The sequence below is a fragment of the Hibiscus syriacus genome, unplaced genomic scaffold (assembly GCF_006381635.1).
Source record: "Hibiscus syriacus cultivar Baekdansim isolate YM2019G1 unplaced genomic scaffold, ASM638163v2 tig00000340_pilon, whole genome shotgun sequence".
Classification (NCBI taxonomy): Eukaryota; Viridiplantae; Streptophyta; class Magnoliopsida; order Malvales; family Malvaceae; genus Hibiscus; species Hibiscus syriacus.
Genome location: NW_024061783.1, coordinates 1,262,324 through 1,284,273, shown reverse-complemented (window position 1 = coordinate 1,284,273; position 21,950 = coordinate 1,262,324). Strand labels below are relative to the sequence as shown.

General features: G+C 32.7%; 2 protein-coding genes across 3 annotated transcripts; one reads left to right on the top strand and one right to left on the bottom strand.

Moving 5' to 3' along the window:
* Positions 1-9,952: 9,952 nt before the first annotated feature.
* On the top strand, positions 9,953-16,059 carry LOC120201473 (synaptotagmin-5-like). Its single transcript, XM_039202078.1, has 12 exons — positions 9,953-10,101; positions 10,177-10,332; positions 10,434-10,554; positions 10,933-11,054; positions 11,756-11,857; positions 12,486-12,560; positions 13,193-13,272; positions 13,640-13,790; positions 13,903-14,133; positions 15,128-15,424; positions 15,515-15,628; positions 15,877-16,059. Exons 1-12 carry the CDS (start codon positions 9,997-9,999, stop codon positions 16,021-16,023), a joined length of 1,701 nt encoding a protein of 566 aa, XP_039058009.1. The 5' UTR covers positions 9,953-9,996; the 3' UTR covers positions 16,024-16,059.
* Positions 16,060-17,126: 1,067 nt separating this feature from the next.
* LOC120201454 (bifunctional purple acid phosphatase 26-like) lies at positions 17,127-21,577 on the bottom strand. Of its 2 annotated transcripts, none has more exons than XM_039202069.1 (10): positions 21,498-21,577; positions 20,566-20,793; positions 19,946-20,146; positions 19,648-19,759; positions 19,029-19,255; positions 18,639-18,777; positions 18,258-18,478; positions 17,959-18,080; positions 17,676-17,837; positions 17,127-17,437 (listed from the first exon to the last, which is right to left on the bottom strand). In XM_039202069.1, exons 2-10 carry the CDS (start codon positions 20,737-20,739, stop codon positions 17,362-17,364), a joined length of 1,434 nt encoding a protein of 477 aa, XP_039058000.1. In that variant the 5' UTR covers positions 20,740-20,793; positions 21,498-21,577; the 3' UTR covers positions 17,127-17,361. The 2 variants fall into 2 exon arrangements, with proteins under 2 accessions (XP_039058000.1, XP_039058003.1); XM_039202072.1 differs by lacking the exon at positions 21,498-21,577 and adding an exon at positions 21,304-21,325.
* Positions 21,578-21,950: the final 373 nt, after the last annotated feature.

Genomic DNA, 21,950 nt, shown 5'->3' with positions numbered 1-21,950 from the left:
ATATTTCAAAATGTTCACTATTTATATCTTTCTTTCAGTCGGATTGATTTTTTGAAATTTATTTAAAATTAACGAAAATTTATCTAAAAGTTTGACATGTTAATACTTTGATTTAAACTAGTTTTAAGGTATATTCGTCTTCTTCAAATAATGCTTCAATCAAATCCCTTAAAGTTGTGGATTTTTTTTGTTTAATTTCGTCGACCTTAAGTGGATTTTATGAAAAATCGATCTTTAAAAAAGAAAGAAGAGTGATATACGAATGTTTAGATATTGATATTATGATTGACGACCAGTGATAGGTGATGATGATTCAATGACAGTGACAATTGAAAAAGTACAATGACAATGACGGCTGAAAAAGTATAATGACTAAAAGTGAATCGTTCAAAATTTAGTGACAAATTTGATACACTTTTAAGGTTCAACACTTAAAATAACGTCATTTTGAGCATTAATAGTCGAATTAAAACGATGTTGTTTTGTCTATATCATCATACATTTTTTAATTTTAACGACCATGCTATATAATAAAAATCAAAATCAGGATTTAATACTGTAATTGAAGTAATTAAAAGTTTATTGCATAGATAATGTAATGCCAAATTTGGCAGTAAACATTTCATTTCCTTAGTTTATGAACCTTGTATTTTGAATTTTATTCAAAAAAAATCACCAGAGTCTATATTTAACTTAAAATTTATAATTTGGACCCTATTCTAGTTAATTCCATATGATTTTTGACTTTTAACTTTGTAATTGTTCATTTTCATCCCTTGTGCATGTCTATTTATCTTCTGTGGTTATTTTCTTTGCACTTCGGCCATGACATTTTTGCTTGACTCAATTTAGTCCTTAGTATTAGTTTTAAACATGTATTTGTTTCTTTTCAATTAGAGCATGCTACTTCTAAATTTGTTCATTTTAGTCCTTTGTGCCATGCAATATTTTCTTCATTTGACAAGCATGTTTATATTTATTTTAATTTAGTCCTTGAATATTGCTAACTATTTTTACATTTTCACTGTATTTTGCATTTGTTCATTTTTACCCATGCACTATTATCTTCATGTATACCATTATATTGTAAATTCGAGTGAATCGAATCATCTTCTAAATCAAAATTCTCTTTCAATGAATTTCACTCAATTTAAAATGAGGTAGAATGAATGATAGAATCATAATTCGAGGCCAAGAGCTCAAGATACATCCACTTTAATAAATACAAATATATTTTTTCATAAAAAGAACTTTAATATTTTATTAATTAAAAAAACATGAAATTTTTATTGTGATAATGTTTTTATAACAATAACTATAATATATAGTTAGAAAACTTGTCACTATATAACATTTTTGACACCATAAAATAGGGAGAAATATTTCTGATATTATATTTTTTCATAATGATTAAATTATATAACTACAAAAATAATTGATTACAAAAAAACTTGAATTTTATTATTTGATATGATCATTTTCTATAACTATAACTATAAACTATAATTGCAAAACTTGTCAATATTTTGGAACAAAAAAGTGGAGAAAACTAGTTATGACAATATATGTTATCACTATAATTAAAATTTATAACTATAAATATAATTTGTCACAAAAATGTGAATATCATTATTTTTGTAACAATGATTTTTGTAATAATTATCAATAATTATCGTTACAAAATTTGTCACTATATGACTTTTTTTGCGCCAAAAAATGTGAAGGTAAATCTTTATGACAATATATTTTGTCACTATAATTAAAATATATAACTACAAACATTTTTTTCACTAAAAATTTGAATCTCATTATTTGTTTTGACAATTTTTTTCGTAACAATAATTATAGCTTATAGTTACAAAACGTGTCACTATATGATTTTGTTTTTGTACCAAAAATTGGAGATAATCATTTATGACTATACATTTTGTCACTATAATTAAAATATATAATTACAAACAAAATTTGTCGCAACAAATATAAATCTCATTATTTGTTGTGACAAATTTTCTGTCATAATTACGAAAACTTTTAGTTACAAAACTTGTCACTATATGATCTTAATTTGGCACAAAAAAATTGGAGGGAAACATTTGTGACAAAAAATTGTAATAAAATTTATTTTGTTACCATATATTACATATGTTTGTTACTTGTGACAAATTATTATGACAATTTTAGTTTTTTTCAGAATTGTATATATTTTTTTAATTTAATGCGATAATTATTTATTTTGTCACAAAAAAACTATTAATAGTGATGAAATTAATTTTGTCACAATAATAGAAATTTCTTGTAGTGTGTTTTAAGGTCAAAAATGTTTTGGAGCAATTCTATGAGTTTTCTGGTCTTAGAGTTGATGTTTCCGAGACATAAATTTTTGTTGTTGGTATGTCTAACGCTTTGGTGGATTTTGTTTATGATGTTATCGGGTTTAAAGCTTGGAGGCTTTCTGTTAGGTATTTAGAAGTTCCTTTGGTAACTCGAAAATTGTATAGTCAATTTTTGGTGTAGGCAGTTAGTTTTGTCTGTATCTGTGAAAAGGAAAGTTGAGTAGCTCATTTCTAGGTTTTTCTAGAAGGAAGTGATGTGTCTGCCAAGGGTGCTAGGATGAATTAGGCTAGTATTTGAGTTCCCAAGGCTAAGAGATATTTAGGAGTGAAGAATCTGGCTTGCTGGAATAAAGCTTAAGTGTTATTTTTTTATGAAAATTTTGCTTGCTTCTGAGGGTTCCTTATGGGTTACTCGGGTAAGGGTGTATGTTTTTAAAGGTAGGGGCTTCTGGCAAGTGAAGAATAATTCCTCTTGTAGCTGGGTGTTGAGGAAGATTCTGAAGTTGAGGGGGGGAGGCTAGGCCTTTGCTGGATAATCCTGTTGTTGGGTCTAAGGTTTCTGCACGTTGATTGTGGAATGAGATAAGGGATAAGAAGCTGAAAGTTGGATGAAATAAGCCTATTTGTTTTTCTATGAATATACCTAAGCATTCTCTCATTGCATGGATGTAAATCCTTGATAAGCTTCCAACTGTTGTTCGTTTGAAGAGTATGGGGATTAATGTTGAGGATGATTGCAAAATCTGTGGTAGGGTGAATACCCTTAACTCGTATATGTACCCGAATATGAGTCAAAGATGTCACATAATATTTACAGACATTTTATAGTTGAAAAATCGATACAAATTTGTTTCTTTAAAACTTATCCAATTTAATCATTTCAATATAATAAATTAGTCACTTAAAATCATAATATAATATTTAGATCACCAAAATCAATAACAATTTTAGGCATTAACTAGATAGTTATATATTGTTCCCTATCATAAAACAAATTGTCGATAATCATATAATTTAAAATGTTTATTATTATGATAAAAATATATTTTTTACTCACATATCTTAGATTCATATTTATATTCATAACTATATATAGCATGCATATCTTATTCGCATATATGTCATCTAGTAAATTAAAATAATGAGATGTCATTATTGATACATGTAATATTCTTGGTTGATTGATGCCAAGCTCAACTCCTTACTTCGTTTGCTCTTCTTTACTTACGCTTGAAAATCATCACACGCTAAGTATACACTTAGTGAGACATTATAAACAAACCAAAGTAATATCATATATAAAACAACTTAATAATATTATAATAATTTAAAACTTTAAACTTGAATTTAAATAAAATCATTAAATACTCAAATCGACTTATTCAAGTCGTTATTCCTCATCAGAAACCTGAAAATCATCATCTCGTGATTTTGTCAAAACCATGATAATCAATATCAAACATAATAATCATGTCATATTCTTTTCATTCAGATATATTTCAGAACCTTTATTTTCAGATTCATAACTTTACTTTCAGATTCACAACCAAATGTATATTTATGAGAATGCAAGGTATGTGAGTCAAATGTGTGTGCCTGATGTAGCAAATATACCAGATCAGAATCAAAATCAGTCACCTCATGACATGTCAATTGTACCTACGACCCTCAATGCAACATACAATGGGCTTTACTTTAAATTCATATCATTTATAATTCAAAATTTTCAATCAGTAACATTTTTCAATATAATTTATCAAAACCAATGCATTAGGCAGTTCATACCCGAAATCATCCATAATTAAAAATACATATATTACATAACATATTTTGAGCCGTTCTTGCTCAAAAATCATTTTAGAATTTTCATTCAAATATATTTTAATAAAATATCATATAAAAACATATTGGATATTTTATATCCAAATATATCATAAATCATTTCGTTAATCAGTATTGAAATATCCCATAATTTAATTCAAACTTTTCTTTTAAGTCATCCGATGTTGACTTATCACAAGTCTTCCTCAGTGAGATATAACTTAAATAAATAATGCACTCATTTTGACACTTTATTTTTATGTCCAAAATATAAGTTTCACTAAGCTCTAGGTTTATTCCTTCTCTTTCGATTACTTCGGTTACAAAATTTATCGTAAATTACTACTATGACAGTTTGCACTACTTTTAAATAAATATTATTTTGTATTAATATGCACACTTAAAAATTATTCTGTTTATACCACTGAAAACTGGAGTTGAATACAAATCTAAAAATATAAGGCACTTCTTCTAGTTTAATTTGTACAATTTATAATGAATTTTCAGAATGACTTACAGAAGTTGTTTTGAGCAGAATCTTCTACCCTATTTTCTGACCTATCCTCGATTAAAAATTCATATTATTTTATATAGTCATCGGATTTAATATTTGTTTGTTTTAAACAAAACAAGACTGATATACGTATCCAACGGTGTAAGATTTATCCTCTAATTATTTCTTTATAATTTCCAATGATTTTCTAAACTTACTATTCCGATCACAATTTTGGGCAAATTTCACAAATTTACATTTCCAGCTTATTCGCTAATTATATTAGCTCACCAAATGAACAAACATGCATGAACCATAAAACACATAACAATTAAGACTCATTTGGTGTCCTTAACTTGTAAATCTTCCTTAGAAATTTACATTCAATCCTTAAGCTTTTCCTTAGCTTTGATATTGATTGGTCTTGATTTCAAGCACACAATCTAAATGGGCATCATTACAAACATTTACAAATTCAAACCACATGTTAGAATCTTACTAATATAGGCACACAATAGAAAATAATTTCCTAAAAATTCTTTCGATGCTCATTCGATACTAATTCCATGTCATAACATAATTGTTGAACATAACACTTTAAATTGACCATTCAAGTCCCTTTTTATCTAAATTCATCAAACTTCACATAACATTTTCAACTTTGCATTTTTAACCATAAATTATGAATTCTTTTAGAATTCATCTCAACTTTTTTGTTTCATTCGAAATGGTCTTTTACTCTTTGCTCAATTCAAATTCATTATTGAAAATTCCAGCATCGAATCAACATAATCAATCTAGTACATTAACAATTACATAATTACATTTAAACCCTCCAAACTTCTCAAACTACTCACCAAACTTACCAAGTTTCCAAAATGATCCAATTTCACATGCTAACATCAATTTCAACACTCTATCATTAATTTCAGCATAGTACGTCAACTATTGAACCATTACACATAGATTCCATAGATTTCCATAATTATCGAATATGTCTCCCAACTTTCATAAAATTACAAAATGGTTCCTTATTTTTTCTAAGGCTTATAGAATACGTCCTACACCATTTCCAGCCCTACATAATTTTTATCATCCTCAAAAGCCAAGGATGAATAGTACAAGTCTAGGGTTCCATGATTTCACTTGGTTTTGATTCGATTCGAGCATGAAATCAACCTCTATTGAACCTTACAAAATCTTTATAATCAAAGCCCTAATCAAATTTCATCAATCACAACTTCCCCAAATTTTTAGGGTTAAACCGAAACTGCCAAATGCATTTCTAGGAGGTTTGATCATGATTTAATCATCAAACAAGCTTGGAAATGATTCTACAACCTCAAAAACCTTAAAATTCAACATTAATTCCATAAACCCTAATATGATCATAAACCCTAGAATTTGGGATCTTTGAACTCAAACAAGATTAGCATGCAATAATGGTATGAAATGATAGAACTCATCAAATATAATAATTTTCTATTTCACGTCTTAATCCAAAAACCTAATAAATTGGCTTAAAATGAAAAATAAAAATTCTCTTACCTAGGTTATGAAGGCCACGTAATGGAGGAGAAAAAGGACTATGTTTTCATTAAATTTTAGTTAATTTCATGTTAATTTATCATGTATTTAAGCTTAAATGAATATAATATTCATTTAATGAGAAATGACAATTTTACTATTAATGAAACTTGATAATTACATCCATATAAAGTCACATAACCCTTATCATCTTTATAAAGTCAAATATAAACAAATTAATTTTCCATTTACAACTTTGCCCATGCAACTTTTCCAAAATTTCAATCTTGCCATTTTTCATCCAACAGTCCAAATTGAACATGAAAATTATTTCTCAAATCCAATACTCCATATTATTTTTCATCATTTTAAAACGCTGAAATAATATTTCTAAGTTTAATTTATCATCGTTCGAATTTTCTCAAAATTTCTATTCGATCCGATTTACAGAATTTTTACCTGACTTTAACACTTTCTAGTTTTTAACACCAATTCCGGATCAAGAATCTGATTTCAATAAAAACCTCACTTTCAAGAATAAACTATCCATTTATAGAATAAATTTTTTTGGGAAATTACCATTTAGGTACTTAAAATTTTCCCAATCTTATATTTTGCCACTAAACTTTTAAATTTACTTTATGGTCACTAACCAAAATTTTAGGGTATCACAAGAGGAGTCTGGAAGCTCATAATCATTTATTCTTTGAGTGTTTCTTTGTTAATAGGGTTTAAGAGGTTGTCCTTAGACTTTGCAGGATTCAGAGGACGGTGGGAAGCTGGGAAGAGGAGCTTAGTTGAGCAATTACCTACTTAAAAGGTATGTCCTTCATTGTTTACATTTTGAAGCTGGCTTGATGTGCTTATATCTACTGCATTTGGGAGGAACAAAACCATAGACAATTTTGAGAGGTTAATAGGAGTGTTAGGGATATTGTTGATTTCATTAAAGAGATAATTAGGTTGAGAGTTCATAGGTCTTCTACTGACCAGGATGTGATTAATAGTTCTCTTTGTATAGCTTGGGCATCCATTCTCCTTAAGGGGAGGGGTTGTTGTTGTTTTAACTGGTATATGTTATTCTTTGTAGTAACGTGAGGGCTGCTCTCTTGGATAATAAAACAATCAATTTATTCAAAAAAATCATCATTTGGATTGAATTTAATTTTATGTAGAGATCCACAATGTTACTGTTTCGATGTAGGTTGGCATGTCGTAACACCATCAAATATTGAACAGTATAGTGACCAAAACAAAAATAATTTGAAAGTTTAATGATCAAATTAAAAAAATTTAAACTTAAGTAATTAAATAAGAATGTGAAAGATATATATATATATATATAATTCAAATTCGTACATTAACAAAAGTTGTACAAGTACGAATATGATTGGACGTTCGCAACGTGTCGATTCTCCTCGCTTTAAAGGAAATCTTTAGGACACGAGGCCGACGGGGACCCCACCATAGAAAAATCCAGATCCTACGTGTCCAAAACATTTGCTATATCCCAAAAGTGCCTTTCGTCAACGACCTTTCGCTTCTCTTCTCGCCACCCGCCTTAATAATCTCATTAAATATTCTTAATATATTTTTATGGATAAAATACATAAATGATCACCGGAATATTATTTTATTAGGTTCATGAACCATTAAAATTTATTAAATAATCCTCTAACTATAGAGAATTATTCTTTTGACTCCATTGATTATTAAAAATTATAAAATAATCACAAGATTATTCATTATGTTTCAAACTCGTTATTTTCTATTAAACATTCGACGGCAATCTAAGGCTCTAAGTTATATGTTAACTTGCTAACTGAAATATGGTAAAATTTGATCTCATAATCTCAAATGACTATCATATCTCAATCAGCATGTTACCTTCTAACTCAGATGACCTTTAATTTTTTAATGGAAAGGATGAGTTTAGAACGTAATGAATAATCGAGTGATCATTTTATAACTTTTAATAGTCGATGGACTCAACAAAGTAATTTTTTATAATCGAGAGACTATTTTGTAACTTTTAATTGCTATGAGATTCAATAAAGTAATATCTTAATACTATTTTTATTTAGAGAAAATAACCTCAGTGACCAAAAATGCCTTATAATATACGATTTTAACCAACTTTTTTTGCATTTGCCAAAATGACCAACTAAATCGCAATGCGATCGATAATTCGCAACGCGATCTCCGGTATCGCAAATCAGTTTCCAAATTTGTTGCGATAGTCCAAGTTCGCGTTGCGATTTATTCCAAATTCGCCGCGATAGTCCAAAATCGCAATGACTGGTGGTATTACATTTGTTTCTTAAGATTTTTCTCTAAAAATATAGTATTCGTGCGGACGTGTCGAAGACACGTATTATCACGACCACGACCACGACCCGACCCGACCCGAGACGCGCGAGAGTCCCCCTTATTCTCTATCACTCAACAAGTAAGTGGAAAAGCCAAGTCTTAAATACCATTCTCAATAGTGTTTCCAATACTATGTGGGATTGAGCATTACCAACACTTGTTTCCAATACTATGTGATTATTCAGGAAACAATTAACAATCAAGCACCTTAAAACAACTAAATCAACAACCAATTGCATTAGTATTATACGATTAAATATGTCATAATTAAAAGTCAATCTACAATCAATCGCGATTATTGCAATTTTAAGCAAAACATTCAAAAAAAATTGCATCACTCGCGATAATAAAAAAAATTGTTATCGTGCAATTACAATCAATTGAAAATAAATTAGAATTGCATGAAAACTAAACGAACCACAAATACTAAAGTCATTAACTATAATTCACAAATAATATCACTATTTAAGGCTCAATCCCACATAGTATTAGGAACAAGTGTTGGTAATGCTCAATCCCACATAGTATTGGAAACACTATTGGGAATGATATTTAATGCTTGGCTTTCCCACTTCCTTGTTGAGTGATAGAGAACAAGGGGGACTCTCGCGAGTCGCTGCCGCCGCCGCCGTCTCGTCTCGGGTCGTGGTCGTGATCGTGGTCGTGGTCGTGGTAATACGTGTCTTCGACACGTCTGCGCGAATATTATCTTTTTTAGAGAAAATTCTTAAGAAACAAATGCAATACCACCAGTCGTTGCGATTTTGGACTATCGCAACGAATTTAGAATAAATCGCAACGCGAACTTCGACTATCGCAACGAACTTGGAATAAATCGTAACGCGAACTTGGACTATCGCGTTGCGAATCTGGAAACTGATTTGCGATACTGGAGATCGCGTTGCGAATTATCGATCGCATTGCTATTTAGTTGGTCATTTTGGCAAATACAAAAAAAATTAGTTAAAATCGTATATTATAAGACATTTTTTGTCACTGAGGTTATTTTCTCTTTTATTTATTCATTTAAGACAAAAAACATTAGAGGTCTATGTACTTTTGAGAGAGAAAAAATCAATATAGTCATCGTATTATTTTTCTTTCAATGTGACTCTTAAACTTAAGAAACAAACCAATAGATTGTCACGTCAGCACCGTGAACTATCACATCAGCACTGTAACGGTTAACTATGAAAAGCGTTGATCAAAAGGTCGCATTGAGTTTATTTTCTGAGTTGAAGGGCCACATTGAGAGGAAAAAATAATACTATGGCCACATTAATATTTTTAAAAAATATAGGGACCTCTGATGCCTTTTTTACCCTGTGTAATCTTCAAACTAAATTAACCTTTCTGTTTTTGTCCTTCTCACGCCTTTCTGCTTTTGTTGCTGATTTTCTTTTCTCCTTTTGAATCCCGATCTTAACAGTAATCGATTCTCTGTATCGGGAAATGGGATTTGTCGTCGGACTTGTGACTGGGCTAATCGTCGGCCTTGCTATAATCGTTCTCTTTGTTCGGAACGAGAACTCCCGATCCAAGCTTCGAAATGAGCTCGTTAGTTCTTTTTTTATTTCCTTCTCCTTCGTCCTTATCGATTTTTTTCTCTCTAAATTTTCATTTTGGCTACAGGCGACTACGGTGGCTGCTTTTGCAAGAATGACAGTGGAGGATTCCAAAAAGATCTTGCCGGCAGAGTTCTATCCATCTTGGGTTGTATTCTCGCAACGTCAGAAGTTGACATGGCTTAATCAGCACCTTACTAAGATATGGCCTTACGTTAATGAGGTAAAAAGCTTTGTTCGGTGGATCAACAGAGGAACTGAAGAACAAATTGATTTCTTCTTCTTTTTTCATTTAGAAATTTTGTTGAAATTTTGGTGTTATAGGCAGCTTCTGATCTGATAAAGACTTCGGTGGAGCCGGTGCTTGAACAATATAGGCCGATCGTATTGTCTTCTTTAAAGTTTTCTAGGTTTACTCTTGGCACTGTTGCACCTCAGTTTACTGGTTAGTTTGTGGAAATAATTTTGACTTCATTTGAAAATTTTGGTTTTCATTTTAAATTTAAATGGAAGGCCAGTAATTAACCAAACATAATTGTTCTATATTAACAGTTAAATATTGTATATTGTTATTCATGAAGCTTATTTTATTTTAATTTCATATTCCTTTCTTTGAAAAAAAACGAATCCAACCAGACTTATAAATTATTATTATTTTTTTATTTTTCTTCTAAAAACCCAAAATGAGGCTGGGTATGAACGAAATGAACTTTTTATTTTACAAAATGATACTTTTTCGGGCGAGCTTTCGAGTGAATGATTATAAAATTTGGTTCAATCTTTAGAATTTTGGATAACCTTATGAAGCAATGTCATTTTTTAGGAGTAAGTATTATTGAAGATGAAGCTGATAGTGTTACGATGGAGTTGGAAATGCAGTGGGATGCAAATTCAAGTATAATACTAGATATCAAGACTTATCTTGGGGTATCGCTGCCTGTGCAGGTATCATCCGGCCTAATTTGCTCATTTCATGCTTGTTTTGCAAAATCGTTCTACATGTTCTGCTGGCGAACTTCCAGCTTGCCAACATTGTTTAAGGGTTGTAAATGTGATTAAAGGTGTAGTTTTACTGAATAGTGATATTGAAACTTTGGATGCTTGAGGTCCTGAGGATTTGCTGGGTAGTTATCAAAAGAGTTTGATCATTAAAAAATATGATGACCAAGCACAAATTTTCTTTGACCATCATTTATGCCGACAATACTGGCATTCTCGCACACCATGTTGATTAGGTAGTGTCTTGACACACAATCCCAACAAGGTTTGAAGGCTGGTAAAGCAAAGAAATGAAGTCAACATTGAAACTAAATCATTTATGCATACAATCTAGCAAAATTTGTATGATGGAATTTTCAAAAACTTCATGCAGCAGGCTTATAGATATTAGATTAGTTAATGCCAAATTACCTGCCTAGATCTATATTTCATCATAATTTTGTTATATGTGGCTGTTCCACCATTTTGACTTTGTATAAGAAACTATACTTGTAAACAACATGAATGTTGAAAACCAATTTTTTTCCCTTCTTGTTGTCTAAATGTCGCTTTGCAATGGATTTAATATAACTTCGTGTCTCAACTTGTTAAGCTTTTTCTCCATAGTGATAGTTGATGATGTGTAATTCCTTTCTCCTTTGGCTTAGGTGAAAGATATTGGATTCACCGGAGTTTTCAGGCTGATATTTAAGCCCCTGGTGAATGAGTTCCCTTGCTTTGGAGCTGTTTCTTATTCTCTGAGAAAAAAGGTTTGTTATTTTCTTCCAATGTTGCAAGTTAATGTGTGTTAGCACACATGCTTACCATGGAAAAAGTTGTAGAAACAGAAAGAAATGAGATTGAGATTCAAGTGTACTTATATACATTGTGGATTACAATGTTCCAGGGCAGTATCAGTCAAAGCATATAATATTTATGTGTAGCAATATTTTTGGTTCAAAGAGAAAAAGGAATCTGATGAGCGGATGAATTTATTTTCTTCTATTTTGCTATTTATTGAAGTTTTTAATTAAGGTGATAGCACTTACCAAATCAATTGTAGTAGCTAAGATATAAGCCTGTGATAAATAATTATGTTGGTTTCCTTTTAACACTTAAAACTGACAGATTTCACTGTGGTTTCTAGTGTCCTTTTTGTTGCATGATTTGGTTGCTAAATAGGAATAAAAAGATTGTTGTGTGTAAAATCTCAGTAAAAACTAATGAATACTAGTAGCTTCAGTCGAAGATAATATCCCTGATATCCAAATGGATTTAATTTTATCATTTAGCTCGGTTTGTGATCACTTAGGTTCATCACATGTACACTAGACACAGGCCCCTGACATATGCGCTTTTCTGATAGTAACTAGGTTAATGTGCATTTTTGTCTTGCAGAAACAAATGGATTTCACCCTGAAAGTCATTGGTGGTGACATATCAACTATTCCAGGACTTTCTGATGCTATTGAGGTTTGTGCAAATTTTGACAATGGATTACCCTTACTACTTCAGTTTTTTTTGTACTGTATCAATCAACTTTGCCGATTCTTCTTATGTTCTTAATTTTTGCGTCATTGTTTCCACAGACAAACCATTTTTCTTTTGGAGAGAAATTTAGATTTTAGTTTGAGATATTTACTTTTAGTTTTCTGCTCAGCATAACAGTGCATCTTGGAGATTTAGTTTGTAATTTTCTTCGACATGTTATGAAATTGTAAAGGGTTCTTTTGAGTACATGGAGGAACATTGCTAATCACTTAATCCGGAAAACTGAAGTCATGAGAGAGGGCAGAAGTATGGTGGCTGAAATAAGTTAGAGAGAGAGCTGCTGAGAATTTTGAGACTTAAAACTTCGTTTTTAAAGTTGAAAGTTGAAACCTCGTGCTACCTTTAGCAGCATTATGTGAGCAATGAGATGATTAATACAACCTCCGTTAAATTTTAAATGTGTTTATAGCTTGCATACAAGTTAGAATTGAGGTTTGTGGTGTTTGCGATTCACATAATGATGGATTGTGGTACGTGGTGGTCATTGAACTTTGTGAGATGGAAAGTGTTGATCATATGTTGAAGAGATTAGCGTACTATTGTTTCCCATGCAGAGCACGATACGAGATGCTATTGAAGATTCTATCACGTGGCCTGTGAGAAAAATTGTACCCATTTTGCCTGGTGATTATAGGTATGTCCTTTTCCTCTCCTTTTTCTCAATGGATAATGACATAGAGCAATATCGAAAAGAAGGAACTAGGGTCTTAGGCCAAGAATATGGACAGGGTATGAAGAGCTTTGCTCCCGTCTGTCAGGCTAAAGAATCCGAACAAAAACATAGTACTTTACTGAATTTTATCTGAAACTGTTTTTTAAAGAGAGGTGACTTGGTAATGCCAATGTACTTTCACTTGAACATAGATACTTTGTGTATCCCAAAGACAAGATGTGAGTACCTGTGGTTGATATATTTAGGATGTGGCGTCATTCACTCGCTCTGAATACTTAAGCAGTGAAACAGCTGATGGTAAAAGAAGTTAATGTCTTTCAATTTACAGTGATTTGGAGTTAAAGCCAGTTGGAATTCTAGAGGTGAAGCTTGTCCAGGCTCGGGACTTGACAAACAAAGATATTATTGGGAAATCAGATCCCTATGCTGTATTATATGTGCGTCCTTTACCCAGCAAAACAAAGAAAAGTAAAACAATCGTAAGTTTTCCTCGCCTTCTCTATTTCCTCTTTGTTCCTTCCATAAGAAAAAGAAAAACTGTTTCAAAAACTTCTCCAGTCAGTTTTAAAGAAATTTGTGTTTTAACTGCAGAACAATGAGTTGAATCCTATTTGGAATGAGCACTATGAATTTATTATTGAGGATGCCACAACTCAGCACTTGGTGGTAAGAATCTATGATGATGAGGGAGTTCAGGCATCTGAGTTCATTGGATGTGCTCAAGTACTTTTGAGGGACCTTGAACCTGGTAAAGTGAAGGATGTCTGGTTGAATCTGGTTAAAGACTTGGAGATCCAGAGAGATACTAAGTACAGGGGGCAGGTGAGTAGATCGAGTAACTTCCTTTAGTTATATAGTAAGAGTCGTGCATCGTTGGCCTTGATATATGTTTTCATCAAACTCATGTGTAATTATTTTCTAGGGTATCTGTTTACTCTTTCAAACTGTGATGAATGCATAGTAGGTTTTTTTTCAGGGTTGTATATGCAAGGGTAACTACAATAATTTGAATATCCTTCTTTCAATTTAACACGTGCTAATTCCTTTTGGAACGGTTAATATAAGGATACTTTTAACATCTAGCAAAAAATTTCTTTGGTAGCTCACTTTTTTGAAAGTCGATATCCTCTCTCTCATGCACCTTTCTTCTTTTCGGGATAGCTAACGTTGCATTATCCAAGAAACCCATTATTCCATGAATTCTTTTGCTGGGATTCAACCATGTTAAAAATGTCATCCAGCCTAATTTATGCAGAAAATGTTATGGAACTCGAGATATTGTCAACATTACAACAAAATTTCCTTAGTTCCCTTCTCTTCAAATGTAGTAAAGGTATGCCTGTCGAAGCTCTTCCTGGCAAGATAGCCTTAGAAGTCCTACCCTTGGTATGCAATGATTCAACCCAACTCAGTATGCCATTTAGCATACTTCCTTACCGTAAGAATCTTCTCTAAATTATCCTCCAACCACTTTAGAAGAGCTGCAGGTCAAGGCGATACGATCTACAATAACTTCTCACTCATCATAGAATTAGCATAGTTTTATAAAGATTATAACCCCAATTCTTAAAATGAGAAAGGGTACTTACCTGTCTAAAACAAGAAAGCCAGCCCATGAACCTATGCTATGGAAAGGCTTGGTTCCAAACCAGATTATACCAGCATGTGTTGGCCCCAAGTTGTACGCATTCTCTCACTCTTTAAGTTATTTCTTATGTTCTTTTTATCATGTTGTTTATTCTCCAAAAGGGTTGCTTTATTTGTATGAAATGGCGATATTCATGTTTTGCTTAAAATTGTTTTGTTGTTTTTTTAGGTGCACTTGGAGCTCTTGTATTGTCCCATTGGCATGGAGAATGGTTTTACAAACCCCTTTACCTCTGACGTTTCAATGACCTCCCTGGAGAAGGTTATTAAAAGTGGAGCAAATGGAACAGATGCAATTGAAAATGAGGAAGCAGCCATAAATAAGAAAAAAGAGGTTATTATTAGAGGAGTACTGTCTGTCACAGTGATATCTGCTGAAGATTTGCCTGTTGCAGATTTAATGGGAAAGGCCGATCCCTATGTTGTGCTCACATTGAAGAAATCAGAGGCAAAAAACAAAACTAGGGTAAGATTTTGATTGCCTTAGGGTGTTTTTATCATTATTAATTTATTTTGTCTATTTCATGGTCAATTTTAAAGTCGTTTTCTCCGTCAGGTTGTGAATGACAGCTTGAATCCTGTTTGGAATCAAACGTTTGACTTCGTTGTAGAGGATGGGTTGCATGATATGCTAATCCTTGAAGTCTATGACCATGACACTTTTGGGAAGGTAAATTGTTTTTTTCCCTTATGGAATGGTAAATCGTCTTCTTTACAGTTGATATTAATTCTGTTCGGTTTCCAAATTAGACAAGAAAATAAGAAGTTTTAAGCTACTTCCTTCAGTTACATAGGGTTGAAGGTTACATGGTGGGAGGATCCATCTTCATTGTTTCCCCTAGTTTGCATCAGTTTCGTCCGTTTTAAAGTTCAATGGTAAGAAATGCTTAAATAATTTTTTGGTTTTCAATCTTGAAGGACTACATGGGGAGGTGCATTTTGACATTGACTAGGGTCATATTGGAAGGGGAATACAAAGATACCTTCCAGCTAGAGGGAGCTAAGTCTGGAAAATTGAATCTGCACCTTAAATGGATGCCGCAGCCCATTTTCCGCGATTCCTAAGTGATCCCAAGGACGGGTTTGGCCTTGCAAATTCGAGTTTGCAATTCAGGTATGCCAAAGCTGCTAGTTCATTCCAATTCAATGGTTTGGCCATATTCTGTATCTCGTACCGGTGAACCATTCCTCCGCAGAAGATCTCCGGTACCACCTAGTACATAAAACCGTATATAAATTTATTTTAGGCACCGTATGATTCGTGTAAAGTTTGAATTTGGGATACTTTACCGATTGGAACAAACGAGGTAGTTTTACATGAGAAAATAGGGACTCGCCATGAACACCGGTTTTGTTTTGTCTATCCACCTTTGAATATCATTGTAGGTCACCATTCTTTCCTTTTGATATCATGGATCTATTCTTTGATTTAGATGGTAATCTGAATTGAATGTTAATCTACTGACTAGTATGTTCACATGTTGATTAACGTACATACAACTATGGATGGGCCGGACTCGAAAAATATATACCCTCCACCTGACGTGAACCTGACCCGATTAATAAAATCTGAATCTAATCTGATCTGATCCGAAATAATAAGAAATATTATTTTTATTCGATAAAAATAATGATTTAATTGGAAACAAATAATACATTAAGGGGTATTATTATAATTATTCTTAAATATATCAAGTAAAATTATATTTTTTTTGGGTCGGATATTTTTCATCCTAAATTTAAATTCGACCTGATCCGAACATCATCCTTAAAAAATACGACCCGATCGTGAATTTCTTTTAAAAAACTCAACTCGATCGGGAGTCGAAATCTGTCGGGTTCATGTCTCATGCCCATCCTTACATACAACTCTTATAGTTATTTTTAACAAAAATAAACAAATTTGGAGGTTATTTTTAACAAAAATAAACAAATTTTGAATAAAATGAATCGTCGGATGATGTAAATGTAACTTTTAATAGTAGATGACTCAATAATGTAAATTTTTTTAGTTGAGAGATCATTTTGTAATTTATAATTTAACGAAAAAGATATTGTTTATTGAGGGACCATTCTTTCCTTTTCGATATCATGGATCTATTCTTTGATATTTTTTTCCAAGGACTATTTTGCAGTTCTGGAGATGTGGGTGTAGCAGAAGAAAAAGAGAGAAAACAGTTCCCAATTCACAAACAGTGATGATGCTAAAGATTTTGATACAACATACAATTCAAGATCCATTTGAAGTGTTCATTTCCAAGCATTCATCAGAAGAAAAGGATCACTGCAAGTAAAAGCATCCTGTAAGTAATTAGCATCTTTGCTTAATCAATTTGATTAATGTCGGCATTTTCGTCTCCTCAACCAGATTCATTCCGCTCTGGTTGAAATTTCATCTTCTTCTTAGTAAGAAGCAATCCACCCAAGCGCGCTGCTCGAATGAATCTTCTTCAGTTTTCTTCGTCTCGGACTGCTTGACCTGCGAGAAAACCATTCAGTTCAACCTCATTTTTGAAGTGAATCAAACTCTCCTTCAACATATCCAATACATTGCATGGTAATATCATGCAAATGTTAGAAAAATGCATCAAACCCATCAATAAGCATGAGCCAAAATTTGTGACCAAAACCCTACAATATGTAAACATAAGTATTGCTAAAAGACTAGATTTTTCCCATCATCAAAACTGGAGCAAGAGATGGTTAGTTACTCTCACCAGTACTGATTGTGTAATACAAACGAGTCAGTGGGCACTTTTTTCCCATCATCATTGCGGTTCCAATGGTACAAAGCATGTGTCCTATTTCGAATCTCCAGCGTCGAATGACCATAACTGGCTTCTCGGAATGCAGAATACTCTGGTTGAGGATCTCTGAAGCTGCAGAACCATAAAAAAACATTTTCTCAAGTCATTAACTAGTGTAAGTTCTTACGGATTTAATTGTAAACTAGTAGCGAATTGGCATTGATGTTCTTGCTAGACATGCCTTCAGACTAACCTTCCTGCTAGACCTTCTTGATTTCCACCATCTCCAACAGTGATGTAAACCGGAGCTGATTTGTCTGGTACTGGGTAACGGTCACCGTCTGATACATTGTACCTTATATTTGAGATTCGGAACTGCAAATTCATAAAAATAAATAAATAATGGTAACGAAATAGACCCATACATATTATGCATGGCAGAGTTCAGTATAGATGCCTCTAATTATCATTTAGCCAATTGCATCATTTCAGATAGTCCAAAATGTGGTGCTTAACAAAAAAGGAAGCGAAATGATAAGGAAAGAACCATACAGATCTTTCATATGCATGGACATGACCGGCAAAGACTACATCAACTTTGTGGTGAACGAACCATTCTTCAAAAACTGCTCGCATACTTTCACCCTCCATGAAATGAGCATCGTTACTGTTGTAGATAGGAATATGCATAAGGATAATGAGCCAAGGAGTCTTCTCACGGTCAACCCTCTTTAATTCTTCACTAAGCCACTCCCATTGAGGTGTGTATTTCACTATTCAAGTTGAAAACAAGTTCAGGGTAAGATATATAATGACGAGAAGAAAAAGGAAAAGTTCGAGGTGAAATTAGTTCCGAGAATAGAAGCCGAAGGATGCTCAATAGGAAATAGCTAATTAGGATGAATAAAAATAGTTTAAGTGAAAAAAAGGTACCAAATGGAGAGTAGCTGGATAGCACAATTATATGGGCAGACGCACGTCTAACTGCATACCACATAGGACTGCTACTTTTACAAGCCAAATGAGGTGTAGGGTACCGTTCGAGATAGGACTTAAAAGGAACAACTTCATCCTGCAGATGTTTCCAGAATTGAGAATGTTAAGCACTAAACTAGATAACTCTAAATGTTCTGCTGAAAAGAGTGAGTTTATACAGTTTCGTAGCTTTTGTAAACATCGAAAACAAATAACAAATATTTTCAGCTATGCCACATCAAGTGGGTGCGTCCCAAGTAGGGGAAAAAGGAATAAAGTTTATAGTATAGAAAAGTATCATATGCCTTGAGCAATAATGTGATAGCAATGCTTGATCAATAATTTTACCATGTAAGGAAAGTATTCTATTTCATGATTCCCAGCAGACCAGATCCATGGCTGATATGCAGTACTTCTCTCCACAAAGCGACCCCATGAATCCCATCTTATACCAACATCATTATACTCATATCTATCAGCATAAGCAAGATCTCCTACAAACAAGACAGTCTCTGCCCCACTCTCCATGTAATGCTCAAGGGTGGACAGTGAATTATATGTCTGACCCAAATCACCTGTAACGTATTCAATTAAATCAAAATAAATATGAGAAAAAAAGGAAAAAAAATATAAAGGGAACACATCAATATGAGTTAATGAAAAGACATGGCATCCAGAAAGCACAGAAAGTCTGATCTGGTTAATGTTAATTGAGTTGAATCTTTCTGCAATGCATGAGAAACACTAGAAAAGTTGTAAAACATGGTTGATAGACGAGATGAACTTGGTTAAGCGGTAAACAGCGGTTCAATTGAAATAGTACTATTATTAGTGATTCTAATATGACCAAAGGAATAAACTCTGGCATTCAATTGAAACCAGGAACTTGTCTAGCATCAGAACAGCTTTGGTTAACGTAACAGAAAATATTCCAACATCGGTTTAGATTACAGAGGAAAACACCCACCAATGATTCCAAATTTGTAAGGAACATCTGGACCGATTTTTGGAGGTGTTTGAAACCAAAATTCTCTTGCCGAATGACCAGTCCCGATCTTGTAATAGTACTTGGTATCATACTGAGAAAAGCAAATAAAATGGTTAAGCAACCAGTTTGTGCCCATCATGATTCAGATAAAGCGCCAATTACAACTTCAAACAAAGCTGAACTCAAAGTCAAATACAATCCATATTAGGAGTACGTAGAATAGGCTTCTAATGAAAACAGGCAACTACGTTGAAGAAGATAAGCCATTCTGTATTACCTCAAGATTATCAACAAGAACATGATGAATATAGCCAGATTTGTATTTATAAAGGGTGTAGTTTGTCGTCTTCCCCTCTGCAATAAATTCAGATTTTCCCTTTGACGTCCCATATTGTACTTTGCTGGCCTCAGGTTCATCAGCAGTGACCCATGAGATAATTACCGCTTTTCCTTCATAGTCCCCTTGTGTCATATGAACCTATAGTTTAAATAACATCTTATGTATATGTTGGTAACGGTTTGTCATAGAAGCCAACAATGAATAGACGATAAGATGCTGTGCAATTGGAAAACATGCTTCAAAAGGGCAGATTTAATTAGTTTTCAGCAAACAACATAAATTTGACAGATATAATGCATAGAATAGTATCAAGTATTTGCATGTTCCAAAAATGTGTTCACCTATTTTTTCCTAAATGGAAGTTCCCTAGTATTCTCAGAAGGGAATATGAAACAACTTGATACTTAGAAATATTGTCTTCATTGTCGCATAATATAGTTCTTATCCAAGCACTGATAACGATCATTGATAACAAAAATAGGACTGACAAGTGCATATGCCTATGAACATTGTGTAGCTAGGCGAAAAAGTGAAGTTAATAAAATAAAAGGTCTTACTTGTTGTGGTGCATTATGTCCTGTTGGAACTGCAAATACTTCATTATCAAGCGGGATGTCTTCCGATGGATATTCCTTCCTAATGAAGTCACTAGTGACACCGGCATTCACATTGTTGTCAGAGTTCAAGAGAACAAAGGAAGTCAATATGAGTTGAAACAGCAAAGACTTCATCTTAGTGACCCCTGCTATGACTCTTGAGAAATCAACCAACAACCATGTGATTCACTGCAACCAAGATTAAACACCAATTTAGATTTAAATACAAGATACAATCTACAAAGAGTGAGCATTATCACATAAAAATTTCAACATAGTTCCAATCAAACAGTGGACAACACAAGAAACAAAACCATCAAATGAGAGAGAGTAAACTCAAAATTATTCTAATAGGAGATAATGCTACATAAAGACAACCAATGCTAACATCTCTGCATCATCGAACTTTGATTGTTAGATAAGGAAGATCCCACTAACATATGACCGATGTCGAAGTTCAAACCATCAACTTCAATGTTCAAAGATCCCACTAACAGATCCATCTAACATAGATCTTATCTTCATTTCACATATAACCTAATAATATTCAGCATAAAAAACAAAAAAACTGCCACATGCACTTTGAAAAGAAGAATATCATCTCAAAATACAATCAAAAGCAAACCATCGCAACATACATGAACAGATAAGTACTGATACGGTGTTATTTCCATTCCATCGTTGAGACACGAAAAAGATCTCATTAATAAATTTCTGAATCTATACGATATCTACTAGGTTGAATCACACGAATGCAATTAAAAGAAAACACCATATCAGAAAAGATCACCAAAAAAAAGGAGATTGGAAACAAGAACGAATTCAAAGCGCCAACATTTGATTAAAAAATAATAATAATAATAATAAAAGAGATAAAAAAGAAGAGAAAGTACCTTTGGAGGTGAGGACTCAGTGATGGGAAATTTTGTTGTCTTCGCTTAATAATTGGATCGAGTTGGGAGGCGTACGTTAGTTGAATTAGTATGGGCAGAGGTGGCGTACGTTAGAGGCCAATCGCTTTGTCGTCACTCGCGGTGGTTTGCGTGGTGCTAAGAGAAATTGGTTGTGATTGGGAGAGACTTTACACGTGCCTGCATGGTATTGGATAATTTCGCCATTGATCCTAGGTTATATATTCGACGAGATAAATCATTTAAAAAAACTTTTACGACATTAATTATTGATAATTAAAAAAATTTATTTAGAAATAAATACTTAATATTTTTTCCGTTACACTGGTAGGTTTCTATCATTAAAAAATTGTTAAGTAACACGTGTTATATTAAGATTTTTGTAAAAATATTTATAAATAATATTTTATTAAAAAAATTAAAAAATATATAAAC

What these genes read in the sequence shown, in the direction of transcription:
- LOC120201454 (XM_039202069.1), bottom strand. Translation starts at nt 20,739, where the DNA reads ATGAAGTCTTTGCTGTTTCAACTCATATTGACTTCCTTTGTTCTCTTG. An exon ending in TTCTTGTTGATAATCTTGAG is followed by an intron (nt 19,760 to 19,945) that starts GTAATACAGAAT and finishes TGCTTTTCTCAG; the next exon opens with TATGATACCAAGTACTATTA. An exon ending in TCCATGCATATGAAAGATCT is followed by an intron (nt 18,081 to 18,257) that starts GTATGGTTCTTT and finishes ATGAATTTGCAG; the next exon opens with TTCCGAATCTCAAATATAAG.
- LOC120201473 (XM_039202078.1), top strand. Translation starts at nt 9,997, where the DNA reads ATGGGATTTGTCGTCGGACTTGTGACTGGGCTAATCGTCGGCCTTGCT. An exon ending in CCAAGCTTCGAAATGAGCTC is followed by an intron (nt 10,102 to 10,176) that starts GTTAGTTCTTTT and finishes TTTTGGCTACAG; the next exon opens with GCGACTACGGTGGCTGCTTT. An exon ending in TGTTGCACCTCAGTTTACTG is followed by an intron (nt 10,555 to 10,932) that starts GTTAGTTTGTGG and finishes GTCATTTTTTAG; the next exon opens with GAGTAAGTATTATTGAAGAT.